At 42.7% G+C, this 13,411-nt stretch overlaps 1 protein-coding gene across 2 annotated transcripts; it reads right to left on the minus strand.

The window, feature by feature from the left end:
* Positions 1–1,267: 1,267 nt before the first annotated feature.
* ALAS1 (5'-aminolevulinate synthase 1) lies at positions 1,268–12,202 on the minus strand. Of its 2 annotated transcripts, none has more exons than XM_075005254.1 (11): positions 12,066–12,202; positions 11,482–11,698; positions 9,058–9,276; positions 7,731–7,880; positions 7,361–7,583; positions 6,473–6,657; positions 5,334–5,513; positions 5,072–5,236; positions 3,562–3,830; positions 2,759–2,921; positions 1,268–1,566 (listed from the first exon to the last, which is right to left on the minus strand). In XM_075005254.1, the coding sequence occupies exons 1-11, from the start codon at positions 12,150–12,152 to the stop codon at positions 1,406–1,408; spliced, it is 2,019 nt and encodes a 672-aa protein (XP_074861355.1). In that variant the 5' UTR covers positions 12,153–12,202; the 3' UTR covers positions 1,268–1,405. The 2 variants fall into 2 exon arrangements, with proteins under 2 accessions (XP_074861355.1, XP_074861354.1); XM_075005253.1 differs by having other exon boundaries at positions 11,476–11,698.
* Positions 12,203–13,411: the final 1,209 nt, after the last annotated feature.

Here is a 13,411-nt window from a genome sequence, read left to right on the forward strand (position 1 = left end):
GCACATCTAGTGCCAGAGGTCTTCCTGGTAAGACTTAATCTTTGCAAGAATGCCTAGTTCAGCTGGGCTTTCCAGATAGTCCAAAAGATTTAAATCTCCCCTCTGTAGGGTATGCATGTGCAAAGTGCTCTGATTTTTCCTTTGTCGGGGCTTACAGGACAACTTCACATTATATTTAATGTATGTTTAGCATAGGCCTATTTATGGCATAACTCCATGAACTTTGGGAGTCAGCTCTCAGCCAAAGCATTTGTTTTCAGAGTTGAATACAGCAAACTTTATTTGAAATACAATGATATCTATTCAAGGAAACAACTCAAGGAGATTTGAATCATAGGTGCTATCTTGTTTGAGCTTTTCATTAATCTGACCTGTTTCATTCTGTTTAGAGAAGCACTTGTGCTTTAAGTGTTTCCTGGTTTGGGTGGAGCTGTTAAAGGGGTGAGGCATGCAAATACAATGTAAATTGGATGACCTGGATGTACTCTTCACTTAGTCAGAACTGTTCAATGAGATGTGGGCATATCCCATAAACAGCTGCATTCTATGAATTTTGTTCTGTCCATGCAGCTGTGATTGACTATGGGACTCCAAACCCTAGGCTCTTCTGTAATGGTATCAAGCAATCTCAAATCTGTGTTCCCAGAATGTTTGACACTAGTGTTGGTGAGATGCAACCCTCTGCTGAGTGTTTCTTCTTTTTTTAAATCTTTTTGTATGGTGGCAATGCATGGGCTGGGAGAAACCCTGTGTAACTTCCTCAGGAAATTAACTGAACAAAGGTTTAAGCTACTTTTTTCTTCCCTGATTTAGAACAGAAGGAAGAGAGTTCAACTGTTAAGACACAACACCTTGCTCTAGTAAGAAGCCTAAATTGTGAGGTGCACTTCAGGACAGGACTGAGCACAGGATTACGACTTTTTTTTAAATCTTGCATAGACCATACTTAAACAAGTTCTCATTGAAAATACTACCCCCTTAAATCTGTTTTAAGGCCCTGAACTCATAGACCCATATGTTGTCGTCATGTCAGCTTATACCTTAATGTAAGACTTCCCCCCTCCATTTCACCTTCTGGCAAAAATCTTACATGGTATGCCATTTAGTGACCATCTTTCCCTGAGATCACTACAGTGGAGTTTATTTACCAACTTAATTCATTACTATGTAACTGAGATTTTTGTTCAACTTTTTCTGAAAACTCATCCTACAATCTCAGTTGCAGGGAATACAACAACAATGAACATAAAAGGACAGAGGCAGGACGTGATGTTTTGACGTTTATTTCTAGAGGTGTGCGTTGACTATTGATTAAAAGGTTTACAAATTTAATATGTAATTTTAAAAAAAGGCTACCAAGGCTATTTGGCTATCAGAGGACTAGATGTGGATAGGGTTAACAAGTTCAAGCAGTGGCAGATATAAGTTTGCTCATGCCACTGAAGTAGGATCTTTCCCTTTCACTCATCACCTCAAAATGCAGTGGTCTTCTACAAAAGTTGCATTCTGCTGATGAGTGAGGTTTCAACTCCAGACCAACGTCCTTCCATGTAGCCAACAGTTTCTCTGTTAGACAAGAGACACAATTAAGAGTACTTCTTGGTTCAATAAGCTTTCAGTACCTAGAATTTTTTCCAAACATTGAGTATTGCACAATAAGTTGCAGTGTTTAAAAATAAGGTGAATGTAAAAACCCAATCAACAAGTAAAAAGCTGCCCACTTTTGTTTGCAGATAAAGATGTTGAGTGCTCTCAAATATTAACTAGTTGTAACTTTGAAGGTGAACTATATCCAGCCATATTCAATTACTTCATAATGGAGGTGCTTTCTCCAGGAGAATCACAAACATAGTGAAAGGCTAAGTGCTTTATGGAGGTAGGCGTTACCTCTTTTTACTCTTTACTAGCCTGAAAGAGTGGAAGGTTTTCTGAGGGTCAGTGTAGTCTGGTTACACAGACCATGAAAACTCTTCTACCCCAGGTCAACAGACTTGAGTTAACACTCTAAAAAGACTTGCGTATGAACAGCCCTTTGAAGTCCTGGCTCAGGGTCTGAAGCCCACCCCTCTGGCTCCATTTTCAGAGCCCATGCCCCAAATTCAAAGTGTTGTCTACCAAGCTAGTTTTAGAGTTCTAGCATGAACTGGGCCATCAACTGAATTGTGCAGCTCACTTCTGCAGGCTGTGCAAACTTCCCAGCTGTGCCCTGCCTCACTAGATTGGAAGAGAGTTTGGACACCTTGAGTTTCATTCTCACTTTTAACTACTCCCATTTAGTATGAATGAATCAGGACTGAAGTGGTGGGATGCCATGCTACTTTGCTATAACAGATCTTGATTAAAAGTATGGATGACTAGGTCATTCCTTATGGAAACTGCAAACCCCTTGAATAGCCCTATTAAACTAGCACCTTCCATAAGACAACACCTTTGCTGTAAAACATTAACCATTCTATTGTCACCATAAAGAACTAAGTTGGAGTAAAGCTGGTTTATTACAGCTCTGGGCTTCTGTACTGCAGTATTTTGTAGCTTTCAGACCGATGGCTACCACCACTAAAGTGTTCAGAGACAAATCAATGGGGAACTAACATCTTTAGCAAACAAATGCACCTTCCAAACTGAGCTTTCCCCGCTGGGCCCAGCAAAGTATAGTGTTTTTTTAAGCTCTCAAATTAGTAATAAATCAGACTGGCAGCATGAAGATTTTGTAAAATGCTCCAGGTGTTGTTAACACTGGCAGAGTCCATTCACTCACCAAGGAAATAATTCATCATCTGAGGTGTGTGATGAGGAGTAGGGGCGATACGCAGCAGCTCTTCTCCTCGTGGAACTGTGGGGTAATTTATTGCCTGGACATAGATGCTGTGCTTACTCATCAGTTGGTCACAGATCTCAGTATTTTTAGCAGCATCTGCAACCTAGATTTACAAGACAGCCAAATAAATGCAAGGTAAACTGGCATCTGTCCACAGAAGCTACTGTTAGAGAACTCTCGACAGACTCAGATGGGTGCCACACACAACTCGCTCTGTCCACAGAGAAAACGCACAGTGCACTGCCCTCAGGAGGCAGAAAGCAGAATGGCAGCTCTGCGAAAGAGCTACTCCGCAAACAGAAGCCCTCTCTGACGGTACTGTCGACAGAAACTGAGAGGTAGCAGTGTTAATCTGTTCTCCATCAAAACAAAGCAGCAGAAATGCAGCTCTTTAAAGACTAACAAAGTGATTTATTCGGTGATGAGCTTTCGTGGGACAGAACCACTTCTTCAGATCAATTTCCTTGATTTGATTTCCAATTGATCTGAAGAAGTGGGTCTGTCCCATGAGAGCTCATCACCAAAGAAATCATTGTTAGTCTTTAAGGTGCTACATTTTGCTGCTTTGTTTTGTTGTGTTATTCCTCAAATTTTTGAGGAATAATTTGGTTGAGGCAAAAGCAGAGCTCTGTCGAGACACAGTTGACAGAAGAAGGCTTTGTGTGTAGATGCATAAAGCCCCTTCTGTCAGCACAACTCCTTAGTGTAGACAAATACAAAAGACATGAATCTTAAGCAGTTACCCTGATTGGAATGATGTGACTGGGACAATGTACTACAGGGAGACCAGCATCCATCAGCATTTGTCTCATGAGTTTCACATTGCGTTGGTGCTGGCGCCGAAGAACTTGTCCTTCTGCACTTTTTAAAGTTCGGACGGATTCAAGAGCACCAGCTAACAGCATGGGTGGCAAGGATGTTGTGAAAATGAAGCCAGCAGCATAGGAACGTACGGTGTCTATCAAAGAACTTGTACTGGAAATATATCCGCCAACACAACCAAATGCCTTGCCTGAAAACAAGAAACAGTCAGGATTACTTTGTCCTTTAGGAAACAGTCCTGCAAGACAGGATCTGACAGTTGTACTTTCTTCTTGGAAAAAAAACCCAGATCTTCTGCATCAAGCATTTCTGAGAAGTAAACTCCAAAGCCTGACCTTCCTATCAGTAACAAAGGCTTTCCAACAATTTAGCACACAATTAAGTGTCCTCAGTTTTATTCTTGTACTTACAAATTAGTAGTAAATTAGTGAAAGGTTAATCTACCACATTCCAGAAAAATCCCAGTTGTGACAATCTTGCCCATTACTGAAAACAAAAAAAAAAATATTTGAGAAGTTCAACTTCTGATTCCTGGGCCAAAAGATTCTTGTACTGTAGATTAATGCCAGTGAAGGAAACTGGGTGGGATTTATGAACATAGTTAAGTAAGTGATCAATGTTTCAATGAGTGTGAACACTTGGAACCATTATGTACTCCACTATCATTTTTTTAATCCAGCAAGTTTACGGGGATAATCATCCCTGAGAACTAAAAAACTCCTTGTTCATACCTTGTTTGTTTGTATCATGCAATTGAAAGGGCACATACAATAATCACCATTTCAAAGGCTACTACCCAATATTTAAAGGCCAAAACAAAGCTAAATTAAACTGAAGTTTGAACTATTCTGTTCATATTATGCTGAACTGGGAAATGGAATTCTTATACCAAGTAGTCGAATGCTTTTCTAAGAGAGCAAGAACTGGAACTCTGTTTAGAGAGTTTAAACAGCTTTCCGCAATTCTTAGTATTTGAACTCTGAAACCAGTTTGCATTACATCCAGCATTTTACTGGTTTTCAGTTCTCACCAAATCTTTGCATAACCCTGATCTCAGGTTTCTGGCCTAGGAGCATTCCACTGTACAAAGGAGAGTTAAGATCTAAATATAGAGCCCTGTGGACCACAATTAAACTCTCACAAATTCACAGCAGGTAGATGAATAGTAACTATGCCGCTAGGGTCATTTTAGCAACTGTTCAGAGAATATTTTTGAATCAGCCTAAATGATTTAACATAAGTTAATGGAACAGATATGCCTAAAACTAATTCATTCAGGCTCTTATGAAAAATCTCATCCTTTAACTCCTAGGAACAAGTCAGTTTACTGACTAGATCTGAGTTCATTTTATCCCTTTATCTTGTCTGCAATGTGAGCTTTGTTGTAAGAGTTTATGCATTTTATAACTAAAACCCAGAAGCTACACATACCAAGTGTTCCAGATATTATGTCCATTTTATGCATGACTCCATCCCGATCTCCTATGCCACCACCCCGGCCTCCATACAATCCAACAGCATGTACTTCATCTACAAAAGTGATTGCTCCATGCTCATGAGCCACATCGCACAATTCTTCCAATGGACACACTGCACCTGAGATCAAAAGACGGTTCGCAATGAGTCACAAGTTCTTGCTTTTGATGGTAGCACCTTCTTCACAAAGGATGCAAGCTTTTTAAAGCACACTCACCGTCCATTGAGTGAACAGTCTCAAAAGCAACGATTTTGGGTGTAGCTGGATCTGCTTTTTTCAGTAGTTCTCGGAGGTGATTGACATCATTATGGCGAAATATGTGCTTCGGCACTCTGCTGTTCCGAATTCCTTGAATCATGGAGGCGTGGTTTCCCGCATCTGAGTAGATCTCGCAGCCTGAGGCGACAACCAAAGGTTACCAGTAGTTTTGGGTGTACTGAAAGGTACTTCAATTACATAAAAATGCAGTACTGATAAGTTAGTGTTCTAGTCAAAGAAGAAAGGAATTACACATGTTAAATCAGAAGCTTTACAATAAAATACCAGTTGCAGTGAACGTAATTTTTGCTTGTGAGCTTCTGAAATTAAGACACTTATTTTCATAAATTCACAACTTTAAATTTGTACAACTGATTTAAGACAAACGCCTAATCCTAAACACACATACTTGAAACTTAACTTTATATCTGCAAGAGTCAACTGCAGATTCTCCAGCAGCACACACAGGATTGGGAAGAGCTAGTCTAATTGGGTTAACCATATCCTGGACCACAGCAGGGGGAGGGGGAGAGTCCTTTCACTTGCAGACAGGGGTGAAGAAAACAATATTCTCTCCTGAAGCAAGGCCAGCCTCTGGAAGCAGCAGGGAATTGCAGCAATGGGGCTGCTGTAACAGACATTTGTCTGTTGCAGTGTCCTTTACTTCCTCTAACCCCTAACTCAGGCCCCTAAGCTCATGTGGTATCAGATGGTTGTCCATCCTCAACTCATCCCCTTTGTCCCTCAGCCCCTCCACTGCCAGTCTCCTCTTTCTTTCTCCTCTTCTCCATCCTCCTCTGCCCTTTATGGCTCCTCTCTTTTGAGCAGAGACTAAATGGAACTAAGATGTACTTATCAGCACCATGCTCATAGCTTGTACCCTCTTTGTTCTACTGTAAGTTCATCAGGCTGCGCCTCTCAGGCATAAGCCTCCAAATCCTGATCATGCTATTTAGGTGCTCAAATGAAATTGGTGAAGAATATTGTTGAGAGAGAGAATTTAGTAACCAAAAATGTTCTGACTCTCAGCTATTTGGATTTTTTTCCCTCCTCCCACCCCCATGAAATGTCAGGGTGTTTAGTACATGAGGTCTCACCTGGCAACATTTTAGCTAATGTGAAAAGAGTGGAATCATTAGCTACAAAACAGGAGGAGAACAGCAATGCTGCATCTTTTCCATGGAGATCAGCCAACTCTTGCTCCAAATCAACATGAAATTTACTTGTTCCAGAAATATTTCTGGTGCCTCCTGCTCCAGCACCATGTTGCTTCAATGTATCCCTTTAAGAAATGTTCAAAAGGGAAGCAGCATTACATCCATACGCATTGACTCTGCTGCGCGTCAACAAGTCAAGAAAAGGGACATACTTCTAGAACAAAACCACCATTCCTTAACAACTAACATAAAAGCATTAGTGAGTAAAGAGAAATGGGTACAAGAGATGCAACTATATTTGTTCAGTTTGAATAAAGATCTTGGAAAGCAAAACCAAGTTTTACACAAGACTATTCTTGAGCTCGCAGCAAATGCAGTTTTATTAGCTGTACCCTTTTTGAAATGGGCATACAAAGGCTCCACTATTTTATGCGGAGCCATTTGTCTTGAACAGATAATGAAATATCTACAGTATGTCCAGCAGTTTTACAGAAGCCCCAACATATAACCAAATACAGAAAGGAGAAAAATCAGGGATTCACCAGTTAGTGCTGCAGCACTAGAGCCAACAGTGTTAAGCTGTTTTACTGCTGTTAGTATTTCAACATGCAAAAAGGGAAGATATCCATGTGCTAAAATGTTATATCTTTAACAGCAGAAGGAAGCTAATCGTGTGAAGCAAATTATTAACAAACATGACAAGATCAGTTGTCCCCTCTGCAAAGAATGCAAATTGGAAGAAAGGTCATTTTATATAGTTCCCTGTAGATAACTAAGGTATACCATGATCAAACATTTTACTCTTAAAATAGTTACAGAACTACTTACATGACCGCTCCACACACCCGAGGGTGACGACTCATCCCTAAGTAATCATTGCTGCACCATACAGACACCTCTTTTTTGCTGACAAGGGAATCCGAGTAGTCATCTGCCATGGGAAAGAGCTGTGCCCTTCGATTTACAGTTTTGAATACACGGTATGTGTGATCCTTCTTTTTCTCATCAATTTTTTTTTCAAAGAACTGGTCATACTGGAAAGTAGAAACAGCTAAAAGAGGAGGGAGGCTATTAAATACAAGAATTAAGTTTTGATCATCAAAACATCTGTCTACAGCTGGCTATTGTAAAAATGGATTTAGCAAACTAATAGATTTCAAGTTTATTTTGCTAGTCAAACAAGATGACTGATCCTTACATTTTGGCAAGTTATCCTGAAGCAGATGAGACACTCTTTCTGGTTTTTGCTTTAACATAATATCCTGGAACTTCTTCAGCAAGCCATTCTGTTCTTGTCCAGAAGTCTTGATGTTTATCACAGTGGGATTCACTGGTGTTTTAGTGAACTCTGTACATTTGAGATGTTGCAAACAAATCCAGTAAGTCAGTTTCATACCATTTTGTATCAAGAAGATTGTATGCCATTAGGAGTTATGAATCTACTATTTTAAATAATTTAGTAAAACAAAATCTTAGTTGAGACACCACAGCAGCACAATAAGACCCAGAAGGCGAAGAGAATGCAGTGTATTTCCTTAGCTCTTGTGAAATCAGATCTTGTATAATAAACTGAGGTCCAACTGCAAAAACAATAAGCTATTGGGACCAATTCAGTTGACCCAAGAAGTTGGTACGCAGACTACCAGAACCAAACCTGTGCTGTAGTTGTAGGGGAGTATTTTCCTATAATTGGTACTCATTGTTACCACGGCTTACAGTAGCCTGAAAAAGCTGGCGTGAACGAGCAAGGCACAAACTGACTACTTTTAGGGGAAGCAGCAAGACTTTTTTGGCTCTGATAAAAGAAAAGCCTTAATACTGAGTTCTGACAAAGTTACTTTAATCTGTATAACAGGGATATTCTTATTTGTATAGTGACGTACCTAATGGGACACTACTCCCTTATCAGGGCCATTAGACATTATCAAAATATTAAAGACAATACAGTTCAGGGTGAAAGGGAGGCTGTTTTATTCAATTGCTACTTGTCTCTAGTGTCCCGCTTTGCTCTTTCCAGTCTGTAGTTGGGGTTGGTCTTAGTTCAGGCAGGGGGTTGGACTAGATGACCTCCTGAGGTCCCTTCCAGCCCTCGGATTATATGATTCTAAGTAGCTGTTTAATTCTTCGAGTGTGATTATTTAAGCAGAAATACTAATGTGTTCTATGTACAGGTAAGACTTTCTGGTAACACTGAATTTTTATAAGCAATATCAAGAACTGTTTCTTTGGGCTAACTGACAGAGTGCTGTAGCATGACATATATAGCAACTCGAACAATCTCACTATACCATATTTGTAGACAGTTAGTATAATAGATTATACAATCTGAGTATTATAAACAGCACTGCATGTGCACATTAAAACTCCTATATTCTGCAATAAAATCTTTTTTCTTGCAGTGTCCCATGACCTTCCCTCTGTCCTATAAAATTATGCCAGACTTGGCTTTTATCTCTAAGGCTAGTGCTAGCAAGCCACGTTACAAGAAAATATTTCACTCTTTATTGCGGCAAACAAAGACATACCTTTCCTTACAGCTTGCATTTCCTGTACATCCTCCTGGAGTTCTAAGCTGGCTTTGCAGAAAACATTACTGTTCCCAGGGTTCATCTGAGCAGCCAGGAAAGGGCATTTTGTGGCAGAGTTCTGATTGGTATTCTGGCTAATAACAGCTGGTGGATGGCCAGCAGGGAGCTGGGATCCACTGGTGTTCTCCTGGGATGCATCTTTGGAATTTTTGGACTCTTGGATAGGGAAAAAGCAAAACAAGGATTAAAAACAGATAGACATGATTGGATAAAAACAAAACTACCGACAACTTTAACTAAACCCATGAGGCATTCAGAATTGCTCAAGTGAGTCATCTACACTTGAATTCTCACAAAATATGAAGGGTCCATATCTGATGGACATTTAAATCCAAGCAGCAGCAATGTAGCACTTTAAAGACCAACAAAATGATTTATTAGGTGATGGGCTTTCGTGGGACAGACCTATTTCTGCTGCTTTGTTTTGGTGGAGTACAGACTAACATGGCTACTTCTCTGTTACTATTTAAATCAAAGTTTTCTTGAGTGCAAAACTATACCTTTTCTCAATATTTGTGGACTGTATGCTTTGTGGAGGAGTTTAATTTCAAATTTCTGTTTTTCCAGCTGAGTTTCTCCTCCCCTACTATTTCTAATTATAAATCCTCATATCCATGTTCAATGAACTGCCACAAATCATGAGAGCCGAGTATGCAACTGACTTGGAGTTGCACCAAGTACATACTTAGGGTCATAAGAACTTTGTTCTTAGACATTACACAAGAGTTCGCCAGAGTATAAAAAAAGTCATTTCTGTAAATTATATACTTACGTGTTTTAAGAGAAAATTAAGCAAGTTTAGAGCATACCGGTTCAGGCAGTTACACATGCCTAGAAGTTTCCTTCTGGCTGGGCAGTTTCCAAAGTGATTAAAATATTCTTCCTTTTCTAATTAAGCAGGAAGCATTTATTAAACAAGTCAAAGGCTGTTGTTGTGAAAAAGCAGCTGAATAAAAATGGCACCTTGAAAGACTTACAGCACAAGTGACCCTATAAACATTGCATGCAAGTTAAGAGTGGAATGTTGCAGAATAATGGACCTAGTATGCAACTTATCCACCAAGAGCAGATTATATCCAGTTAACATTCTTTTAATAATTTACTGACTGTTTTGCAATGATCTGAGGAGATACAATTCATTTTTCTTATGTGTATGCAACATTGCTTTTTCCATACTGTATACTCTTTTCACCTTTGCTCCTACAGCAAAAGAGGAATGTTACAGCACACATTGCATTTTCTATGTTTTGGAAGGTGATGTATTCCTCAAGCAACTAGGTTTGACCTCGCACAATTTGCCATTCTACTGTTCAGTATTCACTACATTTACATTTCTTCTGCATTACAAGACACACGCAAACCTTGTCTATCACCAAAACCAAAATTTAGATCCCCAAACTGATGACGCTATTCCAAGTACAACACCAAGTTTTATAGTACTAAATAGTTTTCCTCCAAAGCAAAATTTAACAAACACATTCCGGTATCCCTTTATTCATTAGGTAATAAGCTTTTGTGGTTAAGACCCACTTCATCAGATTTGAGTCTTTAAAATACAAACCACCCACACCGAAGCATTTGAACAAGTACATAAACGATAGTTAAAGACAATATTTTGAGATCTATTGGTAAATGTTTGCGGTTTTTTGGGGGTGGGGGTGGGGGAGAGGAGTTCACGTCAGTCACTGAGGAAGCACTTGGGCACTCAGAGGTTCTACTGTGTAACCTCAGTCTTATAAATGTAAGAAAAGGGTTGGGATCAAATAGTAAAATTGAATTGAAGCAGTGACAGAGATAGCCGTGTTAGTCTGCAGTCTATCAAAACAAAACAGCAGTCAAATAGCACTTTAAAGACTAACAAAATAATTAGGTGATGCGCTTTTGTGGGACAGACCCACTTCTTCAGAAAACATGGGTCTGTCCCACAAAAGCTCATCACCTAATAAATTGTTTTGTTAGTCTCTGAAGTGTTACTTGACTGCTGTTTTGTTATGACTGAATTTAAGTAGAATCTATGAAGCCTTATAATGAGGTTTACATTAAAACAAACTGCTGGGTCTGATAGTCTGTACCATATTAACCAGCTGTAAGAAGAGTGAGAAAGAGCCTGGTTAGAGGGTACTCCATCAAAACAAAACAGCAGCCACGTAGCACGTTAAAGACAAACAAAATAACGTATTAGGTGATGAGCTTTTGTGCGACAGACCCACTTCTCCAGCTCTACCAGAACAGGCTCAATAGATAAAGCACAGAGGTCCAAAAATTATCACCACTGTTGGCACAGCGGAAAAACCGCTACCAAGCTTGGCAAAGCCGACAGAAGAGCGCGTATAAAAAGGAAGACCCGACACCGACTGTCACCGGGTGGAGTTGTTTCCTCCGCTTGCTGGCAGCGAGCGGCTGAAGTTCCCAGGGCCCGGGACCCGACTTCCATCATCTTGGGGCAGCTCTGAGCGTAGAGCAGCAGCGACGGGCCAGCCTTCTGCAGGAACGCCTGGGACACCCGCGAAAGGAAGGGGCAGCGCCGAACGACCGTCTCCATGGTCGGGTGTTTTCTTTTCGGTTTGTTTTTTGGACCCTGGGGGAAGACGAAGGCAGGGGACGGGCGCGAGTGAGCGGCGCCAGGGAGACCAGGCCTGACGCGTACACGCGCGGTCCGCTCAGCCGCTGCCCAAGCCGGCGCAGGGGGTCCCCACCAGGAACCGCGGGGGGAGAGCCGGGTTAACGGGACAGCGGCAGCCGCCCCGTCACGGAACGGAGCCACCCGCCGTGTTGCCCCGCGCGGCTCTGCACCGCCGGGGCGGGTGAGACCCCTGCCCGGGCTCCTCAAGGGCGCGACTTGAGCGGGCCCAGCGGCGGGGGCAGAGCCGCAGAAGGTGCCCCCGGAGGCGCCTCCCAGCGCCGTGCCGGGCAGAAGTGGGTCCGGTCCGGCCCGCTCCGCTCACCCGCTGCGCCGCTCCTCCGCGATCCCCCTCAGGCCGCCGCGCCCTATATAAAACCACCCCCGCCCCGGACACACAGCGGGAGCGCATGCGCCTTCCCGGCCTCCCGCGCTACGGCGCGTGCGCGGCGCTCCCGCCGGCTGACGCGCTCGCGGGGCGGAGCCAAGGGGGGGTGGGGGCGCTGGCTGGGAGAGGGCGGGGCAGTGGCAGAGGAGGCGGGAGGGGCAGGGACAGAGGTGCGAGGCGGGTGGGGGGAGGGGAGGAGAGGTCACACAGGGGAGAGAACAGGGAACAGGGCAGGCCCAGGGCAGCTCCCCTCACTGGCCTGGGGATCAGGGCCTGGGGCTTGAACCGGGCTGGGGGGAGCGCTGGCTGCAGGGGGAGCAGGGGCACCCAGTTCAGCCCAGTCCGGTGACGGGTGAGGGCACCGTCCTCTCCTCACCCCAGCCCAGGGAGGCAGGGTCATTTCCTGCACTTCTTGGCTTCCGCCTTTCCGTTGCCCCCGGGGTGGCGTAATAAGTGACCTCCAGCCACGCAGGCGGAGAGGCTGGATCGGGCGTGGGAATCGCCTCCCGCTTCTTCGTGCTGGCTCTGCCGCCGATTTCCCCTGCGTGTTTGGGAAAGATGCTCCAACTCAAGGGCTTGATTTACTTCCTGGGAAGTGGAGGAAGTCGTTAGCGAGCTTTGGGGGCCTGTACAGCCCCTGACACAGCTGGCACAGGCTCCTCAGTCCTGCAACAAGTAACTAAAGGGGCATGAAAATCTAGGATGAAAGGTGCTAGAGCCAGATTTTTTTTGTACGTGATAAGAAATACTCCATCACGTCGGCCATGCACAGCTCTAAGATTTAACAGCAAGACACAAGTGGACTGCAGCACCGGAGAATGTTGTCTTGTAGCAAATTTGTTTGAGAGAGATCATGGGTGGGTGACTTCCATGTTCAGATCGTAGATACAGGAAGACTGCAAAGCCACTTCTTCTTTTAAAGTGCGTTACCTTTCCTTGTAGAAACAGAGAGGTAGCCGTGTTAGTCTGTACTACAATAAAACAAAGCAGAAATGTAGCACTTTGAAGACTTTAACAAAATGATTTGGTAACTTATCACCGAATAAATCATTTTGTTAGCCTTTAAAGTGCTACATTTCTGTGGCTTTCTTGTACTGCTGCTTCTCATTTCTATCATACCCCGTCTCAGGCACTCCCAGACTTATTACGTGTGAGGCACTTTTTAAAAAAAATAAATAAAAGTCTTAAAGAGCAACAGAGCCATGCCAAGTATTGTTCAATTCTGCTGTAGGACACTCCTCCCGGACCCTTGACATGAGCCAGCTTTGTTTTGAATTGCTTCA

This window comes from Carettochelys insculpta, chromosome 11, assembly GCF_033958435.1.
Source record: "Carettochelys insculpta isolate YL-2023 chromosome 11, ASM3395843v1, whole genome shotgun sequence".
NCBI classification, from domain to species: Eukaryota; Metazoa; Chordata; order Testudines; family Carettochelyidae; genus Carettochelys; species Carettochelys insculpta.